The sequence below is a fragment of the Hoplias malabaricus genome, chromosome 10 (assembly GCF_029633855.1).
Source record: "Hoplias malabaricus isolate fHopMal1 chromosome 10, fHopMal1.hap1, whole genome shotgun sequence".
NCBI lineage: Eukaryota > Metazoa > Chordata > Actinopteri > Characiformes > Erythrinidae > Hoplias > Hoplias malabaricus.
The window spans coordinates 17300153-17327781 of NC_089809.1; the positions used below are offsets into that span (position 1 = coordinate 17300153).

Below are 27629 nucleotides of genomic sequence, written 5' to 3' on the forward strand. Positions count from 1 at the left end.
TACATTCATCAGCTCCACTTACTTTATACTGTATGTGCACAGTTATACATTTACAGACAGTAGTCCCTCTCATCCTGCTCTGTGCTGGATTACAGTCAGACGGATTACAGTCTGTAACTGTAGAAACAATGAGGTCAGTTTAATTATTAGGAAGATCACAGTATTTCACATGCACTGTGTTATTTGATCCTAAAAACTAAAGCAGTAATCTCCAGAATTCTCAAACAGATTCAAACAATCAATTGGGTTTTCCACTTTTTGGTTCACTTTTTGGTTTATTTTTAAATAAATGAAGAATTAGTCTGCGTTATTAATTTGTACTGAGAGGGGCATGAGGCATAGAATGCAAGCTGGAGAACAAAACAACTGTGTGATTGATTTTATTTACATTAAACACTCTGTTTGGGCTCCTTCAGCTTTGCTTACTAATAAGAGGCAAAAAGATATGACACTGAAATGAGGTTACGCACTGTTACAACATCTTTATGTGTTTAGGATTCCAGTAAAATACAACGTAACAAAAACATTCACACTAGAAATGAAGAAATTAAATGTTGGAGGAGTAAAGACCTTTTCATTTATAGTAAAGACCACAATGAACACACTCTCTAGAAGCAAATATCTTCATGATGGACTATAGCCAACAATAACAAACAAAGAAACTAACAAGAAAAGAAAAACAGAGAAAATATGGCACACATCCCTACAGCTCCATTTACATATACAGAACAAGTCTCTTATCAACCATCGTATTCTGACCAACATTTTAACAAGGATGAGCTAAAAGGTGAAAATGTCATTAAAACTGTTACAGATTCAAATCCTACTAGGGAACATAAGACAGAACAGGAGCCAGAATAAAAAACACTGCAATAAATAAAGAAATATATAAATAAGAGAAAAATAAGGTAAAGATAATAATAATATAAACATCCTTGGGGGTAACAACACTCTGAAGGAGTTATCTGCTTTCAGAAGCAGCCTGTGGCACCTGATACTACAACTATGTCACAAAAACAAATCTCAACAATGATCTCTAATGCGATGCTCCTTGGGAAAAGGGACAGTGGCAGAGAGAGGGAGAGAGAGAACAGAAAGTCACCGAACGTTTGAGTTTTTGAGTTGCTGAAGATGGTAAATGGCTCTCAGAGGAAGCAGACTAAGCTGAACTGCTTGGATTAATATTTGATTAGGCTTAAAATGTTCTCTCTGAGAAAATGGTTAGTGCTGTGGGACTTGGCACTTTTCCTGAAACCAACTTTGAACAATAAACCCTGGTGATTTACTTGTTTGCAGAAAACAAACTTTTTCCTTTTAAACTTTCATTGATCTCTTGAATTAATCTTCTCTAATTGTTTAAAAATAAATCTTGTCATGTAGTCATTTTTTATTGATGGGCTACAGCAGAGGTCATCTGTACTGGTCCTGGCTGGTGATCTGAATCTGAATCCAACAAAGTAAATTTGCAAATTCTCTGAATAAGCAGGAAAGTCACCAAACTATGCTGAATTTTCAAGAACACGTTTTCACTGTTATTATTCAAGGTTAATCAATTCAGATAAAAAAAATTCAAACTCAAAAAATTCAAACAATATATTTCGAAGTTGCTCAAATTCGGTAGACGAACACCTCATGAAAACCTTTGTCGTTTTAAACATATTTAAACACATGGACATTTGACTTTCATTTGAACAGCACTAAGAAATGGAGCTTATACAAATAAAACTGAAGAAATTACTTATAAACATAGGTTGTACAATGCAATTGTCTTTGGCAGAGAGGATTTGGCAAATTTTTCATGGGTGCAACCCACATACTCAGCTCTACTGCTCATCCCACAAACGCATGTTCCTTACAAATGTGGCACCATCAAAAAGGGAAATTAACAGGCTTTCCAGTGATATGAGATTTATTGCCAAGAAGCATTGTTACAACTAATAAATAATCTACAAACACAAATTTCTATATAAATATATATAATGATATTAGAAATAACCAGACATTGTTAATATACACACTGGCATTCAGTGTTTAAACAAACACAACACAACTGAATTAAACTCTGCACTTTGGAAAATCATATTTGTACTACACCTTCTGTAATAACAACTTCAGATTCTTGATAATATGACAATTAAAAAATAAAAATGCCATAGGACATTTACTCCACAGTTCATGTTTCCACATATTCTGTCATATCACATGCTATGTTCACAGGCCCATTACAAATAAAATTCCACAGTAAGATTTCTTCATCTTCAGGATATCAATAGTCTGTTATATTGTGCCTTCAGATTTTTGAGACACTTTGAAAATAAAGAGGTAATATCCGCGGAAGGAAGCTAATAGTAGTTTTTCCACGGTATGGAAGTTGTGTTCGTATTTCGCCATCTAGCGGCGACAGAATGCAACTAGTGCAGCATTTAAGGTGAAAGAGAAAATCCAAATGAATCGATCCTTGGTGTCCCGGATGTGTACTCTGAATACTCTGTAACTTTGGTATTCGTCTACCGGGCGGCACGGTGGTAGTGTCGCAGTCACACAGCTCCAGGGGCCTGGAGGTTGTGGGTTCGATTCCCACTCCGGGTGACTGTCTGTGAGGAGTTGGTGTGTTCTCCCCGTGTCCACGTGGGTTTCCTCCGGGTGCTCCGGTTTCCTCCCACAGTCCAAAAAACACACGTTGCAGGTGGATTGGTGACTGTGTTGCCCTGTGAAGGACTGGCGCCCCCTCCAGGGTGTATTCCTGCTTTGCGCCCGATGATTCCAGGTAGGCTCTGGACCCCCCGCGACCCTAAATTGGATAAGCGGTTACAGATAATGGATGGAATTTCGTCTACCGAATTTGAGCTTGAATTTTTTAATCTGAATTTATTAACCTTTAATGAACAGTGAAAACGTATTCTTGAAAATTCACGAGTTCCATTCAAGAGCAATTATATTCAGATACATAATTTCAGTGCAAAAAAAAAAATCAGTGCTATAAATTCAAAGGTGGTAATATTTCAAAGTCTGATGATACAGATTTGCTTTCATATGGCAGTGCTTAAAACTGGAAATCTGCTTTATCAGAAGCCAGAGACTTTTTCAGTTTTGTCCAGCAGGTGGTGCTCATTGAGCAAACGGCTTTCAGATGCATGTGAACCTGCACTGAAGAAAAATTATATCTTTTGTAAAACCCCTCGTGTGTGAAGCAAAATAGTTTGATGCCCTCTATTTAAAATATATCAGGCATTAAAGCATTTATTTTGTTTATTAGGGAATGGTTTTTAATAAGATATTTATTTTCATTGATAGAACAAGCAGGTAATACTATAAAAAAATAGCAATGGTTTATATATGAGAACCAGATGGATTTGAACATTTGAATGTCACACAAAAAGGCATAATTACAAGTTAATCAAAGAATATGGCAAATAAGGATATATTCACTTAGTTCACTGACCCGCATGCGCAATGGACGATGCTTCAGGTGCTGACCAGAAGGAAATGTCAGCGTGTTTCATACAAAACACTTAAGTTTTTGAAATGAAGGATTGGGACCAGACCGTGCAGCGCTGTATCACAAAACCTCCATTTTCTTTGTGAACTGTATGTTAAAGACAGAGCATTAATTAAAGAGTGAAAAGTATATTAAAACCTAATGATTCTTTCACTCTAAGCGCATGTTTCCTGGGTCTCTCACAAACACGATTTCTCCAAAGAGAACTAGACGAGTGCAGACATGAGTTTAAGTTTCTATGATTCCTATTTATACAGCTTCATACCGACACGAACAATATTAAACTGATATAAAACGACTAAAACAGAACGACTTTTTACACGGTGGTGTGAAAAAAATGATTTTTTTTTGGATGTTTGTTACTCTTAGTAAAAGACAACACAAGTAAACACAAAATACAGTTTTTAAATGAAGGTTTTTATTATTAAAAAAATCCACTCCTCCCAGGATCACCACCTTAACGTGGTGGAGGGGTTTGCCTAGGAGCTATGTTGTCCGGGGCAATAGCCCCTGGCAGAGTCTGCCAAGGCAAATTGGTCCTAGGTGATGAGCCAGACAAAGAGCCATCCATAAAAACCTAGATGTAAAGAAGAATAGCAGAGAAGCAGATTCCCTTGCCCAGAGAATGGTTACCTGGGCCCCACCCAGGAGCCAGGCCTTCAATGCTCACATGTACAATGACAGTGAGACCTGGAGGGGTGTGACTGGGAGAAATGGCCCGGTTGATCTGAACCTGAGTGGTGTTCAGTTATTGGATTTCTGTGCCTGTCGCAGTTTATCCATTACAAACACCATGTCAGAAAACCCTAGGCTGCATTTTGATTATCAACTTTATAGTCGTACCATGGGACCTGCAGCCATATATTCTGGACACTCGGGTGAAGAGAGGTGCTGAGCTGTCAACTGATCACCACCTAGTGGTGAGTTGTATGGCGGGGAAGGGTGCCGGGCAGTCCTGGCAGGCCTAAAACGTGTGCAGAGTGTTTGCTGCGAACGTTTGGCAGAGGAAACTGTCAGAAAGGTCTTCAGCAAAGCTTTGACTGCATCCCAGGGGAGGCCGGTGACACTGAGTCCGAATGGGCCATGTTCTGGGCCTCAATTGTTGAGGCAGCTGAATGGAGCTGTGGCCGCAAGGTTGTCGGTGGTGGCAATCCCTGCACTTGGTTATGGACACCCCGGGTGAGGGAGGCTGTCAAGCTGAAGAAAGTATTCTATCGAGCCTGGGTTGCTGAAAGGATTCTGGAGACAGCTGACAGGTACCGAAGAGGCAAGCGGATTGCAGCTTTGGCTGTCGCCGAGGCAAAAGCTTGGGTGTTGGAGGAGTTCAGTGAGGACATGGAAAACGACTATCGGTCTGCTCTGAGAATATTCTGGCAAACCATCAGGTGACTCAGGAGGGAAAAGCTTCCCAACAACATTGTATATAGTGGGGGTGGGGAGTTGTTGATCTCAATTGATGTCTTTAGGCGGTGGAAGGAATACTTTGAGGATCTTCTCAATACAATCAGCACGTTTTCCCACCAGAGGTCTTTGGTGACCTCTTGGATGAGTTGTCGCTGTGCTCTTGGGGTAATTTTGATTGGCCGGCCGCTCCTGGGAAGGTTCACCACTGTTCCACGTTTTTGCCATTTGTCATAATGGCTGTCACTGTGGTTTACTGGAGTCCCAAACCTTTAGAAATGGCTTCATAACAGTTTCCAGACTGATAGATCTCAATTACTTCCTTTCTCAGTTGTTCCTGATTTTCTTTGGATCTTGACATGATGTCTAGTTTTTGAGGATCTTTTGATCTGCTTCGATTTGTCAGGCAGGTCCTATTTAAGTGATTTCTTGATTGAGAACAGGCGTGGCAGTAATCAGGCCTGGGTGTGGCTAGAGAAATTGAACTCAACGTGACTGACTGTGAGGAGTTTGTGTGTTCTCCCTGTGTCCACTTGGGTTTCCTCCGGGTGCTCCAGTTTCCTGTCACGGCCCAAAAACATATGTTGGTAGGTGGATCAGTGACACAAGTGTCCGTAGGTGTGATTGTGTGTGTTGCCCTGTGAATGACTGGCACCCCCTCCAGGGTGTAGTCCTACCTTGCACCCTATGATTCCCGGTAGGCTCTGGATCCACCGTGACCCTGAACTGAATAGGCAGTTACAGATAATGAATGAATGATGATCTGTAATATTTAAGAGGGACAAAAATGCATAAATTATAAGAAATCATGAAATACTTTTTCACACCAATGTATATATTTTTATTTACTCTGTTATTTCTGTGTTTTGTTTCAAAACAGTTCTGTGATTCTCCATACATCCCTAAAATTGTACCCATACTACAGCAGATAAGGAATGGTTTGCAGCAATATGGGCTCTGATCACATGATCTAATGTAAAATGACTGTAAGCACATTTACTGGAAATTATAGAATAAAAGTGATTTAATCTGGCTGATGAAGACTCTTAATTACAGGTGATTTTAATTAGTCATATGAAAAACGTACTCCAGAAACAGCAGAAATATATATATATATATATATATATATATATATATATATATATACACACATATGTGTGTGTGTGTGTGTGTGTGTGAGTGTGTGTGTATATATATACATATATATATATATATATATATATATATATATATATGTATTGTGTGTAATGATGGAAACATTTAAAAAGCATATTTTGGCATCAGAACAAGTTGTCAGGTTTATCAATGGACTAGGCATGTTCCCTTTTCTATTTTCAGGAACAAAAATTGTTATATAGAATATAAGAGAAATTCAAACTTGCAGGTGAATAACTATCAAAGGAATACTAGGTGCGCAGAGGGGATGACTCCAGCCCTCAGCAAAGGTCTGATCTTCATAGTGAGAATAGACATGAAACACCTAATGCACAAGGAATATATGTAGCGTGTCACAGAAACCCAAACACCCATTTTCCTCCAGGTTATACATTGCTTTCCACAAATCACACCATAGTTTCTCAACTATACAACATGAAAATAATTTCACATTAATTGGTTCGAATACATGTCACTCTGATGTTTAAGTTGCTGTCACAACCATATATTGTATGAAACAAATACCTTTATACGTTAACATAATTTTGCTAGTACGGACCACGCCCGTAGAGGCTGAAACGGGGAGGTGAACTCAGAAGAAGGGCGGCTTATGAATGCGTATGAATCCAAAATGACAGTGGAAATTGCAGAAGTTTGATACAACTTTTTTTAAATTTAAAGTCATTATAGGAGCAGGAACACTCTTGTCTGTGATGTTTCTCTTTTCTCTGAGACCTCCTGTAACAAAATGCACATAAGGCATTTGTTAAAAACAGATTAACTGTGATCTTCAAAATAAAATTTGAGCAATTAAACCGTCTAACAGTGATTACGGGAAAGGGAAGACCCTCTGTGTTAGTACAGGATAGGTTTCTGAACAGAAAATCAAGCACTCATAAATAATATTTTACAAATAAGCGCTCATTTGTCCTGTTTCACCCTGAGCAAACAGACATCGGTGTGCACTTACCTCAGATCAGTATCTGGTAACGAGAGACAAACAGGTGTGTTTTCACAGTAACATCTTTAATATTTTGATTTAGACAGAACATTACCTCCATATCTACATTGATTGTTGGAGTTTGCAGGTATTTCATAGTTTTTAAACAGTAAATTACAAAGAGAATTCGTGTTTGTGTAAAATTACTCACTCTTTAATGTTGAAATCTTTCCTGTCTCTCCACTACTGAGCTGCAACGAATGCCTTGCACTGAGTTGTCACTCAAAAACTCATTAGCCAATGGGAAGGCACCACTGAAAAGTCCCGCTCACGCGAGAGCTTTGTGCCAAAACTGCTCGCAAAACTCAGAGAGCACGCGCAGAATTCTGAGCTCACGCACTAAAACCATGGAGCACAAAGGTCAGAGCTGGATATTTTGTTTGAAAATTATACGTTTTACGTTTGAGATGAATTATTTTGTGCGATTCTTTTTGGCACAAATCTGATTCCATGCTCAGTGGGCTTGATAAAGGCCGAACACGGCTCTGAATTTGGGGATCAGCAGGAATGACCCAGCGCGGAGGAGCGGGCTGACTTCGTGAAGCACTCGAGTTGAGATCCATCTGCTGAACTAAATGAGGCGAGTTTGTCCGACGCGGAAATGACGTGAATTTGCGGGTTATATATATATAGGGCTGAGAGGAGGAGTTCGGGCGTGGTCCTACTCCCAAAAGTATGTTATTACCTAACTTCACTTTTTGTACTAATGCCTGTATTACTTCAGCTTAACTTTTGTTTAAGCCTGATTTTCCAGAGATTAACCTTTCCAATTTCCAATTTGAGCACCAAAAGTTAACATGAAATAAGCAATCTCAGGTTTCTCTGCACATTGAGCAAAATCTTTGACAAAAAATAAAAAGTGTGAAGTTGACAGGATAAAGTTTAAAATATTTTTTTCTGACATAAATGACCTTGAAGGCATGAGCTCAAACAATAATTTTCTTGTTGTCAGTATAAAGGTACATTATTTAAACAAAATATATCTATTATATATAATATGTAATTCAATCTAACATATACAGTATATAACATAATTACTAGTCGGTTAATAATGTACTACCCCTCTTGAAAAGCCATTAATGGCCCCAAAATTTCATTAGCTATCTGGAAAAGAGTCAACTTCAACTGAGAGTCAACTATTTTCAGTACTCAGGTACATTTCTTCCGCCTGCAGAGCCAAACAAACGTACATTCCACCTGCCTTTAGAGAATTACTAAATATACAATAGCTACATTCCTCCTGCCCTCAGAGCAGTACCGCACTATATTCTAGCTACATTGGGTCCTCTGATTCTGGTCTACTAACTGTTCCCAGGTTCAAGCTGTCCACAATGGCTGGCAAGTCTTTTAGTGTTGCTGCCCCCACCCTCAGGAACACTTTTATTAGTAGACTCTCATTAATTTGGTCCTCCAAGACTTTCCATCTTCAAAACTAAACAAAAACAAATCTTTTTTTTTTCTAAATACATCTACACTGTCTAAATGTTTATTATTATTATTGTTGTTATTATTGTTATTATTATTAATAATATTTTCTCCTCCTTGGGTTTGTGAAAGGCATTATATAACATTACAAACATTACAGCACACTGTTTTGGGTCACAGCTTTAACCTGTCATTGTTAACCTTGTTGTGTAAAAACCTTACTTTCTAAATTATGAAGTATTTGTTAAACTTATGGATCAAATGACAGAAATTCCATTTTCTGCAGAAGAGAACCTGGGCTGCATCATAATCGGAAACAGCCCAGAAAAGCCTTTATTATTAGTTCAATAACATTCCAAAATTAATGGGAGTGAATGGAGAGAATGTTCCTCTCATAGCTAACTTCCTGTGGCAAGTTTAAAGGCAAATCCTGGGGGCTCTCACCCTCTGGTGGCCAGCATGTTGAAATGGTCGTTTCTAAACTCAAGTGGCAGACAAATGAACTTCATTACAATTACTAATATTACACCCCTTCCTCCAAAAATACTGCAGATGTCTTATGTTTACAACAGTGTGAGGATCATTTGAAAGACCAGTCTAGTCTGTAAGGAAGCCCTGTTTTAATAGGCTGTGTGTGTATATAATCTACCCACCAATTCAAAGTGGGCTGGTGGATGGGGGAGAGGGGGATAGACTGGGCTGGATCTGTGTAAATCCATGTCTCATTAATATAGGGGAATTGAACCAAATGGAAAAGGCAACCATTGCATAAGAGGATGGGTTTTCCTGCAGACAAACACACAGCAGGTGAGAGAGACAGAGAGAGAAAATTTGAAATGTCCTGGAATTACAGTAGAGACTGACTGACTGACAATTAGACAGATAGATCTATAATGATAGAGAGAGAGTGTGGAGGACCAGATGTGCAGTTTGATGACAATAGCCAAACTATGCTTTAGATATGATATTTATTGTTAGAAGGCATTAGTAAAACAGCACCACAGCATCAATTAATAAAAAAACAGTTACAGATTAAGGAGTCTTAACCAAGGCTTATTAGTTTATCTGGTAAATGAAATGCAATTTGTATGAAAAACTCAAAATTTTATGCACAAATCTAAAGCAAAGAATTACAGCCAAAACTGTAAACTTTCTGCACAATTAAATTGCTGAGATTTAAAAGAAAAGCTTTCTGACTCTAGGCTTGAGGTTTTAACACGTCCTCACACAATAAATGTAAATGACATGAACACAAATTCACATTTAATGCTGCCTGACACCTGAGATGTGAGTCAGACCTAATAGTAAGTTCTGAACATCCATTCCAGGTATAGAGGAACCTGCAGTGCTCTCTCTGGCAAACTAGTCCTGAAGAAATGTATTTTTGAATTTTTGAATATTTTTGAGTCAGGTAATTTCTCCACAGTGAATCATTTCACTTCAAATTGAACGTAATCAAATTTTCAGTTCCATGACATTGATTTGATTTTTAATTTCACTGATTTAAAATGTTAAATTATATGTAAATCACATTAGCAATAGCAAAAACAGCATTATTGGGTAAAATCCTTCTCTTTCTCTTGTTTATTTATTTAGCTCAATTCGTCATTGGTAGACTCTTCTATGTTGATGTCCAAATGTCCACACACATTTCTGGCTGCGGCACAGTCCAAACAGGCTATCAGAGTCTTGGAGCCAGCTATCTGAGGAGTGAACGTCTCAATCCACTTCACTGTTGAACCTCGAGTTATCTGACTACAAAATATACACGCACACAACCATGAGACCAAGTGTCGGTTTATTGATGGTGGTATACAATATTATATAATAAAAATGAGCTGCTGTTTATATTTCCAGAATAATGGCTCAGTTCAAGCACCTGGAGGAAACCCATGTGGACACACGGAGAACACACCAAACTCCTCACAGGAATTTGTATATAACATACTATATGAGTATGTTAATACTTTATATTCTTGGTCTTATTTTATTTTACACAATGTCTCATGTTTAAGCATTACATATGACATTAGGCAATGCTCTGGATTTTAGGGGAAAAAAAACACTTTTTTTTATACATTTTTTTTATACATTTCAGGTGTTTGTTTACAGCCCTAGCATGGTAAAGGATATCGACTAAGTATACTGATCTAAAATGTTTATCGTTTAGAGAGTGAAGACACTTCAGAATGTGGAAAGGCATGAGACAAGATGACAATGTTGATCTATTCCTGCTCAATAAGTGGGAAAAATGTACTTATATTTTGCTGTTACAGATTACTTAATTTGGAAATTACTCTAAATTCTGGACATCTGCATGAAACAAGTGCATACTGAAAGTACTACAAAATAAACAGCTCAAGTTTATACAGCAAATGAAAAACTTATAGACAAACAAAAACTTCAGCTACATACACACTACAGTCTGCTTCTTACTCAAATGTACCATGTACTGTTCCATCTTAACCGTTTGTTTTGTTTTGCTGTTAGGACAGTAGTTCCCTAGAATAGTCTACACTGCCTTTAAGGACCTTAGAACACCTAGCAAAAATGTACATTAATCAAAGCTGTGAATGCTTTCTTGTATCTGACTTTAGCAGGTTATACAATGTGGTGTATTTATGTATTACCTGTATTCTTTCTTTTTGTATGGCAGGAAGCCGGATCCTTCTAGCCGAATGCTCACATTGTTCAGATCATATGAAAAGGTGTTGGTAAAATTCACTGTCACATACATGTCCGATCCAACCTTTGTGATTCCACTCACCTTAGAGGAAAGTATTACAGACAGGCAGAAGAGCATTTAACATTTTAAATACTGCAATATCATAATCAGCAGGAGTAATGCAGGTCTAATGCCTTGTACTTTTCATGGATTTCTACCATAGCCAATGCTTATCTATAATATGGACTCAAATTGGACAAAAACTCACATTATTTGTTACATATATTAGTATTGGATTAAACCTAATTTTGAATTTTAAGGTTAAAAATGTTTTCATTTTTTAGAAAATGCACCAAAAAGAATCATTGCATCATCCGTAATATAATGCTGTAACAGGAGTGGCATATGTACTGTATTTCATTTAAATATATGAATCAGTATATTAATTCAGATCATTTTTCATGAGTTTTCAACTAATTAGTCATTTTCATTTTAAATTTATTTTATCTTATGTGCTTATGTTTCTCTTCTTAATTCTGTCTAATTCTAGTCAATGTAGTGTCAGAATGCATTTAAAGCTGTAGGTTTAATGTATAAATACTACCTAGTGTTTTTCCTATGTCGTTTTTGATAGTATCCAAAGACTCTCCAGTTTTATGTTAATCCAGCTGATGTAGTGCTTAATGACATCACACTGAAATTTTATTTTATGTTTATTATTATTTTATTTTATGATTCAGACACAAATGCTCAGTAGTGTCAAAGTAACTAGATTCCCAGGACTGGATATAAATTTATTATGGCTTAGTATGATCCAACATAAAAAAAAAACAAAAAAAACCTTATTTTGTGAACTAAGTTGCTGTAGTCATATCTTCGTTATTGTCATAAACTACTTGACAATTTTTATAAGCTGTTCTATAAGTAAAGAGTAAACAGTTGTTGTACATTCATTGTGAGAAGAAGGTAGTCATTTACCTGAATGTTCAGTGGAGGGGTGTTGAGATACAGCACTGCCATTTCAGTGATGGACAAGTTGGTGTTCTTAATTAAACCATGTGCAATGAAAGACAGGAATGGCTCACCAACGACAAAAGCCATGTACTCCTTAGCTGTCACAGTGTGAACATCTTGCATGACTGCAACACACCCAGACAAAAATGATCACAGAAATATTACGCCATGGAATATTATTATTAATATATTAACACCATGTCCTAAAATAAAAACTCAGTCCATTGCTGTGAAGCCTGTGATACACAGCTCTTTACAGCTGTATTATGCATCTAAAATGTTTATGTTGCACAAAATTTCACAATTTCAAAACAGCTAAACACACTATAATCCCAATTTTATCAGGTTTCAGTTCTGCAGTTCATTCATTCATTCATTCATTATCTGAAAGCGCTTATCCAGTTCAGGGTCGCGGTGGGTCCAGAGCCTACCTGGAATCATTGGGTTCAAGGCGGGAATACACCCTGGAGGGGGCGCCAGTCCTTCACTGGGCAACACACACACACACTTTTGTGCAACTACCAACATGTGTTTTTGGACCGTGGGAGGAAACCCACGCGGACACGGGGAGAACACATCAAACTCCTCACAGGAGTTTGTATATAACATACTATATGAGTATGCTAATATTTTATATTCTTGGTCTTATTTTATTTTACACAATGTCTCAGGTTTAAATTTTGTAATATTACATAAGGCAATGGCTCCCCCCCCACGCAGAGAACACACCAAACTCCTCACAGACAGTCACCCAGAGCAGGAATCGAACCGACAACCTCAAGGTCCCTGGAGCTGTGTAACTGTGACACTACCTTCTGCACCACCGTGCCACCCAGTGTGGCAGTGGGTCCGGAGCCTACCCAGAATCACTGGGTGCAAGGCAGGAACACAACCTTGTGGGGGTGCCAGTCCTTCACAGGGCGACACCTAGGGACACTTTTCAGTTGCCCATTCACCCACCAACTTACGTTTTTGGACGTGGGAGGAAACCCACAAGGACAGAGGGAGAACACACCGAACTCCTCACAGACATTCACCCAGCACAAGACTTTTCAATTGAATTGTGTACAATGTTACGTCTCACAAGCTTTGGGTACTTCATGAGTGCAGTGCTCCATGTCATTGAGACAATGGGACCTCTGTGTGGTGTTGTACGGAGTAAGTAAATATGAACTTCAGTTTCAATGATATCAGATTTGACTAAAAACTCAGGACAGAAAAATCTCTGCGTGACTTACACTGACGAGGCTGCAGAGTCACATCTTTGGTAGCAATCTTGAAAATGGACCTGGTCACCCCTGTGTAGTAGTCCACTTTGCCGGTCAGGTTTATGTTTATAGTCCTCATCTCATTGCTAAGGTTTTTGAAGTCCAGGGTCAGGCTGATGTCACTGCTGTTGTTGATTTGACTGGCCTTCAGCGCCATCTGGACATCAGGGGTCTGTACTGGGGTCTTATACCTTGTCATACCTTGAGATTCTGCAGTTTTCATGGTCCGTTTATCTTCAGGACTGCCTGTGGATTGTTATGAGTCAGTTTCATTTCACTGTGCTGTTACTTTTTATTTTTAAAGTGATGTCATGTAAGATATGAAACCATTTAATATGTATTCAAAACAAAACACAAAGAAACGTCAAACTGAATATGCTAGGGGATTACACATTTTAAGATGACTTTGGACAGTTTATACTGCACTGATGTAAACTGTAATTATAGAACTACAAAGTGCTACTGTGTGGCCGGTAGTGTTTTTAAAATGGACAATGACTGTTGAGACAATGAGGTCTTTTTAATGATTAGACAGATCAGAGATGCACCGTGCAATCCTATGCTCAAAGACTAAATAACCTCCAAAATTCTCAAACAGATTCGAACAACCGGTTGGGATTTCTACTTATTGGTTTACCCTGAGGAGATATAGCTGACTTTGTATAGGTTTTAGATAAGAAACAAATTTAAAATAAATGAAGAATTACTCTGCGTTTCAATTCATGATGAGAGAGGAATGAGGCATTGAATACAAGCTTAACAAACAACAAAAGAATTTAAAAAAGTACATACTACTGTGTGTATTATAAGCCATATTTAGGAAGACACATTGTTATATAGTTGCATGATGTGAACACCTACAATCAAAAAGACCCTGGACAGCTCTACACACTTGAAGGAGAGTGCTAACTGTAAACCTACAAAGTGAACATTTTGGGTAAATATTTTATGTCATATTCCTACATCTGCTGTACTTGCCTTCCGGATATTTGTAAATGCTGGTGATGTCCATAGGCTTGTTGGAATCAAGCATTTTGGTCACAATCAGCTGACCAACATACGAGGTATTTCTGGAGACATATGTTTTGTTTCCATATACATCTGATTTGTAGAAGATCACGTCACTGTTAACCTGGTTTAAAAAAAAATCAGTTAAACAGCACTTCAGTGTGGATATAATTATTCCTGGAAAAGTATTACAAAATCAAAATAATTTCAGTAATATATGCAACATTACTATTCCAAATGAGATTAAAACCTACATAAAACCTGTTAGTAGAGTTGAGGCAAATGACTTATTGAATAAGTGATCATCTGTTACTTTAAATACATTTTGATGTGTTATGTTCTATTAAAAAAACACCAAGTAGTGAGTGATTTCATGTGGAAAAATTAAATGTTAATGATGACAGTGAGAAATGTGAGCTATACGTGTCAAGAAGCAACTAATAGAAGAAACTAATATTGTGCTCACCTCAGCAAATAAAAACCGGCCATCAAACTGATAGCTCAGTTGTCCCTCTTTGATGGCTCTGACAGATGTAGGTCCACAGCGGTAGTAACCTGCAGTAAATAAGTGTCAACAAAGACTCATATCATAAGACAAAGTTTTAACATCCTCAAACTTGTTGGGATGATTCTTTATGGTACTGCATTACATTTGTTAGTGTTGTTTGTTGCTTTTAAATTTTTGGTTATTCATTGTCTGAAACTGCTTATCCAATTCAGGGTTGCGGTTGGTCCTGGACTGGAATCACTGGGTGCAAGGCAGGAACACACCCTGGAGAGGGCGCCAGTCCTTCACAGTGCAACACACACCTATTGACAATTTTCAGTCGCCAATCCACCTACCAATGTGTGTTTTTGGACCGTGGGAGGAAACCCACGCAGATATGGAGAGAACACACCAAACTCCTCACTCAGAGCAGGACTCGAACCCACAACCTCCAGGTCCCTGGATCTGTGTGACTGTAACACTACCTGCTGCGCCACCGTGCAGCCAAATTTTTAGACATTAAATCAATAATAAATATGTATATTCATATGTAATCAATTCAAACAATTCATATTTATTTTATCCTATATTCACTAGAAATTACTGATATTCACTCTGTGTATGTATGTTTAATATTCTACTATCATTGCCATAAGTCAACAAATATCTGTTGACTCTAGCTGCTACAGTATTTTTATTTTTGTTTTGCTCTGTCCAGAAAGTACTGCTCTATGGTGAAGCATGACTGAAAACTTTAAAACTTATACCATCACTGGTCTCCTGAGGAGTGGCGTCCACTGCCTGCCAGCCAGAATACACTGCAGGTAAATCAGCCCTCTTTGTGAACACTTCATTCCAGCAATGATAGTTCCTATAATGACATGGCACATACAGACTTTAATATCTATTTAAAGTATTAAAATATTACCATTATGGAGCACCTGCCTGTAGGTTAGATATTCTTCAATTCTTTGTTATCTTGTAGGCCACAGATATAATAATATTTTATCACATGAACTACAACACTGATGTCTCTGTGAGAAAAAAAAAAGACTTTGTGTTGAGCTGCTAGTGAGCTGTGGAGTAAGAGATGGAATGAATGAGTATGTGATTTTGTGAAGACAAATGATAACTCCCTACAAAACATGTGTGCCAAGAAAACAGATTTTGTGATACAAGAATTTTCATACATGTGCCACTAATAATATCATGTATACATCATGAATCATTAATAAGGCTTGAATGGCACTTATTATAAAGCACTTACGCTGAACTATTACTGGATTAGGAACACCTACTATATCTGTTATCTGCATACTTACTTATCCCTATTTCCTGCTGCTCTTCCGTGATAATGGCTGAAGGATGACCTATACAAACTTTGCAGTAACAGATGAGCTACTGTCTCTGACTTTACATCTACAAGGTAAACCAATGAGGTAGGTTTGTCTAACAGAGTGGGCAGTGTTTAAAAATTCCAGCAGCACTGCTGTGTCTGATCCACTCGTACCACCACAGCACACACTAACACATTACAAATATGCCAGAGTCACTGCCACACTAAGAATGATCCATGACCCAAATCATACCTGTTCTGTGTTGGTCCTTTGGGTGTTCTGACCACTGAAGAGCAAAGTGAAATGTGGATAAAAAAGTATGTAGAGAAACAGGTAGACTGCAGCCTGTAATTGTAGAACTACAAGTTCAGTACTTCTGTATGGTCAGTGGAGCTGATAAAATGGAAAATGACTGTAGATAAACAACAGGTGTTTCAAATCTAATGAACTGTACATGGAAACTTTTTTTTGTTATTTTGCACCGTAAAACCACCACTAACTGAATTACATTTTGACTCCAGCTAGCAAAATTAAAACTCACACCAACACAACAGGGCATCAATGAATTGCAGGGAATTGCTTACTGAAGTCCAATTATTGATAAAGAGTAAAAATGAATGCGTAGTGAAACTGAAATTGAATATGGACGAGGATGGTGTTCTCAGCTACAAAAGGATCACTCAGCATTGTACAGAACACCCAGCATCTCATGAGATTATTTTAGTTTTGAGATGAGTTCTGTCAGCACATTTTCTCACCAGACAGAATCGGTGGCTTCCCTTGTGTCCAATTGTCCATCCTCATCCAGGACTATTTCAGTCACTATATTGCCCATACTGTCGTGGGCAGAGCAGTAGTTGGTGACGAGTCTGGTTGGCAGCCCGAAGCAACGGAGAACTGTCGAGAAAAATAGAGAATTCCAGCCTCCATACACAGCAGTACTGGAAATATTTTGGGTAGCTGGCAGCTGCTAAAATCGTTCAGCATTAGGATGTTAAGCAGTGGAACTGCATTCTCTAGGTCTGGATTTCTGGATGTTTTATGGTGGCATTTTAGCATTTATGGTAAAGCTTTCAAAGAACATAGACTGTCACCCTTGAAGAAATCCTTAGAGAAGATGTGTCTACAAAGGTTTGGCCAAATTAAGGACATTGCAGGTTAGGTCTGCATTCACAATTGACCCCTTAAATACAACCCCTCATTGCACTTACAGGTGTTGAGTGTTCCAGCAAAGACCCAGCACTGGGCATACTTCACCGGGACTCCACCTTTAGCGGCATATTGGAGCAGAATCTCTGCACTGCCTGTCCATGCTGAGGGAGCAGTGCCCAGAGAGTAGTCATCACTCCAGTTACCCATCAGCACCCCATTATCATCCTGAGAGTTGATCTGAGAACATAGAGACACCTGGCTAAACAATGACCAGTTTTTAGTCTGTGTGTGTATGTGTGTGAAACACAAATTATGTAACTTGTTATTAGTTTGATATTTGATGATATACCATGGCAGAAGCCTTCCGGCACAGGGATAGAACATCTCCTCTGTACTGCAGTGGCATCTTCCCAAAATCCAAGACAAAGAGGCAAGCATCCAGGACTCCACGCTTAAACTAAAACCAAATAAGAGGTTTGTTTTAAAATTCCATTTTGTCTCAGGGAACTATATCAAATAATTCTATTTAGTACTGAGTTAAAACATTTAGACTTCATTCATTGTCTGAAAATGCTTATCCAGTTCAGGGTCATGGTGGGGCCAGAGCCTACCCGGAATCACTGGGCACAAGGTGGGAACACCCTGGAGGGGGCGCCAGTCCAGCAACACACACTCACACCTATAGACGCTTTTGAGTCCCCAATCCACCTACCAACATGTGTTTTTTGGACCGTGGGAAGAAACCCACACAGACACAGGTAGAACACCAAACTCCTCACAGACAAACACCTGGAGCGGGACTAGAACTCACAACCTCCAGGTCCCTGGAGCTGTGTGTCTGCGACACTACCTGCTGCACCACCGTGCCACCCATTTAGACTTCATGCCTGCTAATTATACAACACTAGATAATATTTTACCTTACATTTACAGCTTTGAAATCATTGTGATACATTAATCTGCAATTGTAAGAATAGAGCCACTGTCATTGCTAATCTGGGCTCAGCACTGCAGAGCACTGCATTATGTAACTTTGGAAAACACCCCACCCCCTCCCTCCCTATTAACTAAATTAGGGAGGTATCCAGGAGCAAAAAGAATCCATAATAGTAAAAGCCATAATGATATCTTGCCTGCCCATAGTTCCATGGACGGTTGGTTATGTTATTCAATGTTCCATTGAAGATGACTCCTGTGTCATTCAGCACATACTCTGCCCTCTCGCTGTCACTGTCCACATACACTGGGTCAGCTAAGAGATACCAGAGACACACAACAGGTTTAAATGTCATAACTGTCACCCCCACTATCCCATCCCACCCCACCCCGAAATATATTATATTTATGAGAAAACAAACAATTGTTAACAACTTATGATAGTTAATAAAACTAATTTAACTCAAAGTACTTTTAGTGCTTTTCTATTGGCACAATCATGGTGAAATTGACCTGAACCTGAACAAATGAAGATTTAAAATTGCAATATATTTTCTCATAGACTGGGAAGACAGTGGTGCTTACATGGGGCCCAGGGATTGTAGAGCACATAGAAGTCTGTCTTGGGGTTCCTTTTGGTGCGTATTTTCCGTGAAGATGTTATAACGGTCACATATGTGTTGAACAGGCCAATGATGCTATCTGATGGTGGAGTGATGCCCACTCTAGTCTCAGTGCCTCTGGTTTCCAGAATTTGACCTGCCCAGCTGTCTGTCTCGTTATCTCCTCCCAAGGTTACAACATTCATGGTTCCTTGAGTTTTATTGGGATTATTGCCTAAAGAGACAAGGCATACTCCGGATGAACACTCAAAAAACAAACAGTCCTGTACCATAAGACACCAGTCTATGAAATCCAAAGTCTGTATTAATTTAGTGAAATGATATTTGTAAATTAAATATAACCAAATACCCAAATAACCCAAGATAAAAAAACTCTCCAACAAATTGAAAGAAATATTCAATGGAAAATAGAAAAAAAAACCATTGTTTTTAAATTATGTTTCTTCATTCATTCATTCATTATCTGTCAGTTCAGGGTCATGGTGGGTCCTACCCGGAATCACTGGGCACAAGACAGGTACAAGAAAGGAGGCGCAGGTCCTTCACAAGGCGACACACACACTCACACATATGGACACTTTTGTGTTGCCAATCCACCTACCAAAGTGTGTTTTTGGACAGCGGGAGGAAACCAGAGCACCTGGAGGAAACCCATGTGGACACACCTAACTCCTCACAGACAGTCACCCGGAGCGGGCCTTAGTGTGTTCTCCGTGTGTCCGCGTGGGTTCCCTCCGGGTGCTCCGGTTTCCTCCCACAGTCCAAAAACACATGTTGGTAGGTGGATTGATGACTCTAATGTGTCCATAGGTGTGAGTATGTGTCGCCCTGTGAAGGACTGGCGCCCCCTCCAGGGTGTATTCTGGGTAATTTCGGGTAGGCTCTGGACCCACCGTGACCCTGAACTGGATAAGCGGTTACAGATAATGAATGAATAAATGAATAAAATAACTTATATGTGAACAGTCATTCAGACCAGTTTAATATGAAATGCTTCTTACTAAAGAAAACTCCAAAAAACTGCAGCTATGATATAAAAAACAAAAACAAAGTGTTGTCTTCAAAGTGATAACAGATGTCAAAATGACATCTATAATGTAGCATTCAACAGCTACATTATTGGACAGAATTTTACCTGAATGTTACCTGAAACATTGTTTGAGACATTCTAGATTTGTAGAATTGGGGTTGGAATTGGGCAGACATAGCTAGTGGGTGGAACTGACAATGAATTAACTGGGGAGAAAATGTACCAAAAATGAAATGTCTTAAAGTTAATAATTGTTAATTGAGTTAGCTGTGGTAGTATAGGTGTGGAATCCATATATTATACTCCTTAAAGGTAATGTTTGTGATTTAAAAAAAAAAAAACTTACATTCAGAGGATTCATTGCTAGCTCTCCGGTTGTATTGCAGGTTGGAAAAAGCTCCTGTGTTTGTACACATCCCTGGCTCTTTAAATGGGGAAAAACTAAACTTGCTTAAGCTCTCTCTCTCTCTCTGTGCATAACAGGCTGAGCCACAAGAAAAGGCATCTGGAGGTGTGTGGATGGCAGAGAGTCCTCCCACATTGAAAATTATGAGATGCGTTGAAGGTGCTTCTCTATGTATGTGGGAGGCCACTAACTGCATGAAAGTAAACGCTACTACAAAACTAGACAACTAAGGTTACAAATACATTTCTGTGGTGATGCGTACAGTGAATAAAAACGTAGTTTAACAAGTTAAACCTTAGCCACATACATGCTACAGTCCGTTTCTTACTCAAACACACTTAACAGGAAAGAGTCTCAGAATTAAAAAACAAACAGTAATTCCCCAGAAAATCGGGTTCATTCACTAGAATTCAAAATTGAATACTGGCTCCTGTCCTCTGTGTTGTATTCACTGGCACTGAGACACAGTACTTACTGATGTATTTGATTGGCTACTTACTCTCATACTGTCATAATTACAAAATCCAAGACCAAACTTTGGATTTGGTGTCCAGATTTGAAGAGCTCATCCAATCAAAGCTTAACAGGGCTTGTTGAGCTCTGTGAAGCTCTGGAGCTCGGACAAAACTAGCATTGCAGAGATTTGAACTCAGGCCATTGGACATAAGCCTATTGGCTACTGGACATAAGCTTCTGACCCAGCTGGTCCTTCTATGTTTCCCAGTCTATGTTTTTATCTGCCTCTACATCAGTCTCTACATTTATGAGATCACTTGTATTTAAATATGTTCATTAGCCTTCAACAAAGTCTTGTTTTGTTGCTTTTTCTTTCTTTCTTTTTTTATAGCTGTCAGTAAGGAAAACAAAATTACATCAAACAGGATGCAGGCTCTACTGCGTTTGAAGATCAAAACCCTGTCACTTCCTCAAGCCTGTGCTTTCTGCTCAGACATTCCACATAACAGACCTCCTTTCCTCTTCTCTACAGCTGTGCAGGAGCTCTTTACCTTATACTGCAAAACACCAGCAAAGTCAAGTGGCTTGTTCTTGTCTTTTTGACTGCCCCTCCTCCATTTTCTGCTACCTAGAGATTGTCTGGTAATTGTCTGGTAATCTAATGCTGTTTTCTTTGTCCACTGGATGATGCACATATGAATGCTTGATCAAACTAATTGGGGGCATTTGCTGCCTGACACAGACAGAAGGAAAAGCCACCAGTGAGAAGGCAAGTGCTCCCCCTCATATGTGAATATTTGTAATATTTCATTGAAGAACTCTGTGAAATAAAACAAGAAAACATGGTACATTGTATTCCGTAGCTATGATCCCTAACTAAGAGTACTGAATATGTACATTTAGGGTACAGCCACAGTGAGAGTTTTTCTGAGAGTGTACACATGCGACAGTACAGCCTAACTATGAAAAATTAAATCCAAATAGAAACACTATTACTGGTGTTTTCCAGATTTGTAATATAGAGAAAAAAGTAGAGGCTCACCAATCACAAACTCAATATTGACCCAGTCATTCTGGGGATTAAATGGACGATTGAAAACGATGCCCATGGTGAACTCTTGTGCCCGGCGGACGATGAGGTTGCTGTTGTCGTACCTCTCTGTGTGATGTGCCACCTTGTTCATGCTTGCATACATATTCACAGCTGTCACACTGAGATTCACCACACCTGAAATAGAGAAAGGAGCTCTTTAATTTCATAGATTTCTTTTTTAATTCAATTACAATTTACTGCTGTTCAAGAAACACACACAAATTCTAATATCTCCAAAATGACAACTTTACAGGAGAAAGAAAAAACCTGTTTACTCCTAGTACAAGTTAATTTAAGTAATTCCAATTTCATTTTTGAGTATTTGTATTGGCCCAGTTTTCTTGAAGGTGATATACAGTGCAAAGGATATCTTCTTGGCGAAGAAAAAAAATGCATAGAGCGACAATCTGTAAATTACAGTGTGATTAATAATTTAGCATTTTTCATCTAATTATATTTATGTAATGTCTCAGCGGAAATGGCTGAAGAAAAAAATGTCAGGTTTTAATATGATTTCATGTTCACTGTAATTGTTTGAAAACACAGGTTGGTAGGTTGAATCGCCATTCAAGTGTCCATAGTATATGACTATGTGAGTGTGGGTTGCCCTGTGATGGTCTGGCACCCCTTCCAGTGTCTGTTCCTGTCCTGTGGCTAGTAATTCTGGGTATAGGCTCTGGACCTATTAATGTGGCTAACTTGCCTCGTGGATTGATGTGTACTTGGGTGGTGCACAACTAGTTGTCAGATAAGGGCCACAAGTGGTGTGGGATTAGAGTAAACAAGTGGGCCAGATGCAATTACTGGATCTCAGCCATACTGTCCAGTCTCAGCCAGAAATATCCCAGACCTTTTTGTCAGACATCACGTCCATATGAGCACCATGTACTGCAATATCTCTTCTATTTTGAGCCAAAGAAGCAGGTTTAAATATGGACCAGTAGTGGGCAAACAGTGCTGTATATTTGCAAGAAGAAGCCCATATCTACATGCTATCTAGGTTGGGTCTCAGGGAATGGGGTTGCAAGTTACTGTGTCATAGATGGTCTACTCACATCCACACACAAACACACACACACACACACACAAAGAGAGAGAGAGAGAAAATGTCTAGTGTATTTTCTAGGTTTTTCTCTGCAAAAAATAAAAAATAAAAATAAATAAATAAATAAAAAGTATGTATCAGCATTAAATGTGAAGTAATTTCCCCAAAGATCTCCAAAGTATTTCATTAGGGGACAGGGCTACTAGAGTCAAGCTGATGCCTGAGGGAACAAACTGCAGCTTTTAATTCTTGGATGGCAGTGAAAGAAAACACTCTCTCTCTCTCTCTCTCTCTCTCTCTCTCTCTCTCTCTCTCTCTCTCTCTCTCGCTTGCTCTCCTTTCAGAATTCTGTCCAAGATAATCATCCTGATTTGACACCATTACAGTGGGGCAGCTCTGAGCTGCTGACCATGTATCGTTAAGAGGAGCAGAACCAGCCGCAAGTGGCATGTGGTGAAAGGAAATTTCACACCTCATTTTTGCACCAGGCACAACCTCAATCTCATCTCTGTCTCTAGATTCTATTGTATTTAAAAGCCTATGCGGTTTTATATTTATTAAAACACATTTTCAGTGTTAGTAGCACTTGGTAGATCACCTCCACTGACACAGTGCTACCACACTGGGAGGAAGAAGGCTAGCACACACTATGTCTGAGGCAAGTGATGCTCCGCTACTACTTTTCATGCTGCTGTCAAACAATGACCTGCTCAACAAGCAGATGAATTAGATGCCCAATAAGATTGTGTTGAGTACCCAACCAGAGAAAGATAGAGGCCAGATGTCTTCTGCCGGACTGTCAGCCTTGGATGGCTGAGGAATCACAAAGGTATAAGCTTATGATCTCTCAATATAAGGATAACTCCTACACAGTTGTGTTTCCATTGCTCCATTCATCATTACATTTAACAACTGGCATTTTATACAATAATAAAAAAATAAATATAAACAAATACAAATAAAATTGTGTATTTATATGATAATAATATAAATTTATATCAGATATAATGTTTTATTTTTTATATATATGACCAGTAAGACCGGGTATAGCCAGTGCTGTAGCGTATATACTACTAACTTCTATTCTACTGTGGCTTTTAAAGGAACACTAAATAGTATTTTTACCTTAAAATTAGAGCTTCCAAATAAATGCAGTGCTTCACTGACCAATAAATGGGAGAATGGAGCCTCTGTTGTTGCTACTCTGGATTCAGTACTTCATAAGCTGCCCTATGTCATTTTTCATGGAGGGTAGGAAACCATCCCCCATTGATTTCAGGACAGTGATGTAAAAGTGAATTGCACCCTGCAGCTGTAGGGGGAGCCCAGGAGCAAAAATACCAAATCTTCCCTATTGTTCCTATAAAAAAACTGTAAGCTGCCATAAATGTTAAATCATACCGCCAGTGGCTGGAGGTGCTCTAGGGCTGGGCTTATAGGCTTCAGTCTCAGGAAGTTCAGAGAAGACTGTGTTGGAGCAGGGGATAGGGCTATTCATCCGCCCCACGGATTGTCTACATGGATCAAATCTCGACATGGTGTACACAAGAGCACTAAACTTCACTCTGAGGAGAGGAAATGCAGGTTAGACCACAGGAAAAGCACAGAGCAGGTGTGTAGAGTGTAAACGGAGCAGATTTAAATATGCTGGAAATAAAGTGGGAAAGTTTATTTATGATTAAGAAGATCTAAATAAGTTTCACTAATGGTGTATGAGCCCCCTCCTGCCTTGCGCCCAATGATTCCAGGTAGGCTCTGGACACACTGCGACCCTGAATTGGATAAGTGGTTACAGATAATGAATGAATGAATGAATGAATGAATGAATAGTGTTGTATGATTGTGTATGACAATCATTTTCAGCTTCTTATGTGCTGTTGTTCACTCAAAACAAGTGATAAATGTTCATGTTTCTAACAAAACGCTGTCAGTTTCTTACCACTATTAGAAATACCTTTAATGTACTTTTTATTACAGTCTATTTATACACACATCTATAAATATAACATAAAATCAGTATTTTACTTTATGATAAATCATGGAACTGATTTAACTGACTGGACACTAAGGTCAAAAACACCAGAGTAAAACTAAACGTAACTCACCTGTTTGCTGAACAGTAGGATGCTGAAAGTTGCTGTGGGCAGTACTCCAGCTGATCTGTCCACTCTGTTATATACAGTGAAGACTACACCCCTCCCACTTAAATGCACAAATAATGCAGAACCAAACTTCTGAGGAAAATAAGTGGAAATGTCACACCAGGATGATCCCCAGGGCAGGTCACTGTGACATTTAGAGAAGTTGTTGACATTCCTTTTTTTCCCTATTTCAGTTGAACAATATGAGTAGTCCAAAATAGCTGATAGTAAAATATTGCTAACATATTGATTATACTGCTATAAAACATCTGTAAAGTTGGTGAGCCTTGTGAATAGATTAGATACATCCAGCTGCTCTGGCCTGAATAGTTTCAGAGTTTTTTTCTTAGTCATAACATACCCTCAATACCAGCTGCAAAAAAAAAAGTGCCTGCAGTGATTGAAGCTTTGAAAAAAGTGCAACTGCTACCAATGCCCTTCAGCTTATATATATATATATAAATTGTGAAAAAACAAATAAATAAATTATACCAATAATAAAATACCAGTGAAAACTAAAGAAACTCTGGGGTTGGCTTGAATTAACTGCTATTTATAAATATTTTATTTCAAACATATTTTAATTTTTCTTCATGTTTATATACATTTTTATATTTTTTATATTCGATAAATCATTGTTCGATTCCCGCTCCCGGTGACTGTCTGTGAGGAGTTGGTGTGTTCTCCCCGTGTCCGCGTGGGTTTCCTCCGGGTGCTCCGGTTTCCTCCCACAGTCCAAAAACACACGTTGCAGGTGGATTGGCGACTCGAAAGTGTCCGTAGGTGTGAGTGTGTGAGTGAATGTGCGTGTGTCTGTGTTGCCTTGCGCCCGATGATTCCAGGTAGGCTCTGGACCCCCCGCGACCCTAAAAATTGGATAAGCGGTTACAGATAATGGATGGATGGATGGATAAATCATTGATATATTATTGCTTCTGTTATATTTATGTGTTGGCTTTATGTGAGTTGTTATATGTGACTGTTTTTATTTATTAAATGCGCTTTTGTTATTATATTTTTACATTAATTTTATTTTAAAAAATCTGTTACTTTTCTGAAGTGTTCCATCAATAACTCAGATGTAAAAGCACATGATACACACTCTCTGCAGTCAACTGTGTTTGGTATTTTACCTGTTCACTTGATTTGTTTAGTGTTACAATTTTCAATAAATTCGACATTTTTTCAGAAGCAATCACTTAAATTTAAATATTATTAATATTTTACATACAGTTTGTAATTATTCAAAATCAGTGAAAAAATGAAATGGTATGTTGTGGTGTTTCATATATATATTTATTTTCCTCCTCCCCAGTTACTTGCTAGTCACGACACAGCTGTACCTTGTCTCTAAATGGCCTGGGGTTCCAAAGCGGTCTAATAGATTCTATCATGGGGAGATTGCAGGTTTGATCCCCAGTGATGCCTCAGCCTTCCAAGATCAGGGGTTCCTGAGGGCACAGCCTTGCTCTATTTGGGCGGGCAGTACAATTCTAGCCAGTGCAGACACAGTTAGCTTTCTCCTTCAAGTGTCTTAATTTTGTTTGCAGCAGTTCAAATATATATTCTGAAACTTTTTTTTACCAGTGTCTCAGGAAACTCAAAGACTCATTTTAGTTCAACTACAAACTATATAAGTGCTGAGTAAGTCATAGTAGTGCAGTAGACCTTCTAAAAACATCCAGCAAATAGCAGCAGACGAACTGATGTGTGTACCACCCTAGTCCTTACATTGTGTATTATTTTTGTCTAAAATAATATAATGAAGTGTCATGGCCAAATCACAAACAGCACAGAAAATCTAGGATAATAATTAATTATTAAAACTGAACTGACTAAGAAATAGATTTGTTTACTGGCTTAATGACTGGAAATGAAAATAGGGTTCATAAAAATTCATTTGAATGAAAAGTTAATGAAACACGTAGTGTAAAAGTGTGGGTGATAAATATTATCATTTTATTTGATATAATGAACTGTTATTTAATAAAAAAAATTAACCACATTTTCTCAGTCTTCACTGAAGGTGTGCTCCATGAGGGCAGAAAAAGCCAACATTACCTGATAGAAACAATGATCTTTCAAATGCATGTGAACAGAAACGAGTTCAGTTCTCTCCAAAAGAAAAAGAATACAGAAATATGTTTTACTGACTTTCTCATTTCACTAGGGGTCGCTGTAGGACAGTAATATCATGAGGCTACACCTGGTTGTGAGGAAGTAAGTACTGAAATGTGTTTCTCTCTTTCATGTCCTAGACAGTGTTTACTTGAGGTCAGCTCGACTACTGACTACTACAGTGTTCCTGCATAATTTACTCCACCGTTAGTTAGACACCAGTGATCCATGCTTTCTGTGTTGTTTTTACTGTAAACCGTGTTGTATTTGTTTGCAAATAGTTATATCTTTACAAAAATGTTCTGTTTATTTGCGAAATTGGGTGCTAAATTACCTACATATCATTAGTAACGCTGTATTTGATAAAGAT

The 27629-nt window shown here is 38.5% G+C and overlaps 1 protein-coding gene across 1 annotated transcript; it reads right to left on the minus strand.

Annotated features, from left to right (window-relative positions):
* Window positions 1-9655: 9655 nt before the first annotated feature.
* Window positions 9656-24537, minus strand: f13a1a.1 (coagulation factor XIII, A1 polypeptide a, tandem duplicate 1). Its single transcript, XM_066683322.1, has 14 exons — window positions 24402-24537; window positions 21905-22090; window positions 18933-19184; window positions 18545-18663; window positions 17761-17868; window positions 17471-17648; window positions 17018-17156; window positions 15690-15793; window positions 14902-14990; window positions 14402-14559; window positions 13398-13669; window positions 12124-12284; window positions 11111-11265; window positions 9656-10235 (listed from the first exon to the last, which is right to left on the minus strand). Exons 1-14 carry the CDS (start codon window positions 24535-24537, stop codon window positions 10073-10075), a joined length of 2220 nt encoding a protein of 739 aa, XP_066539419.1. The 3' UTR covers window positions 9656-10072.
* Window positions 24538-27629: the final 3092 nt, after the last annotated feature.

What these genes read in the sequence shown, in the direction of transcription:
- f13a1a.1 (XM_066683322.1), bottom strand. Translation starts at nt 24,537, where the DNA reads ATGTCGAGATTTGATCCATGTAGACAATCCGTGGGGCGGATGAATAGC. An exon ending in CAATATTGAGTTTGTGATTG is followed by an intron (nt 19,185 to 21,904) that starts GTGAGCCTCTAC and finishes TTGTCTCTTTAG; the next exon opens with GCAATAATCCCAATAAAACT. An exon ending in TACAAATATCCGGAAGGCAA is followed by an intron (nt 13,670 to 14,401) that starts GTACAGCAGATG and finishes ATCCACAGGCAG; the next exon opens with TCCTGAAGATAAACGGACCA.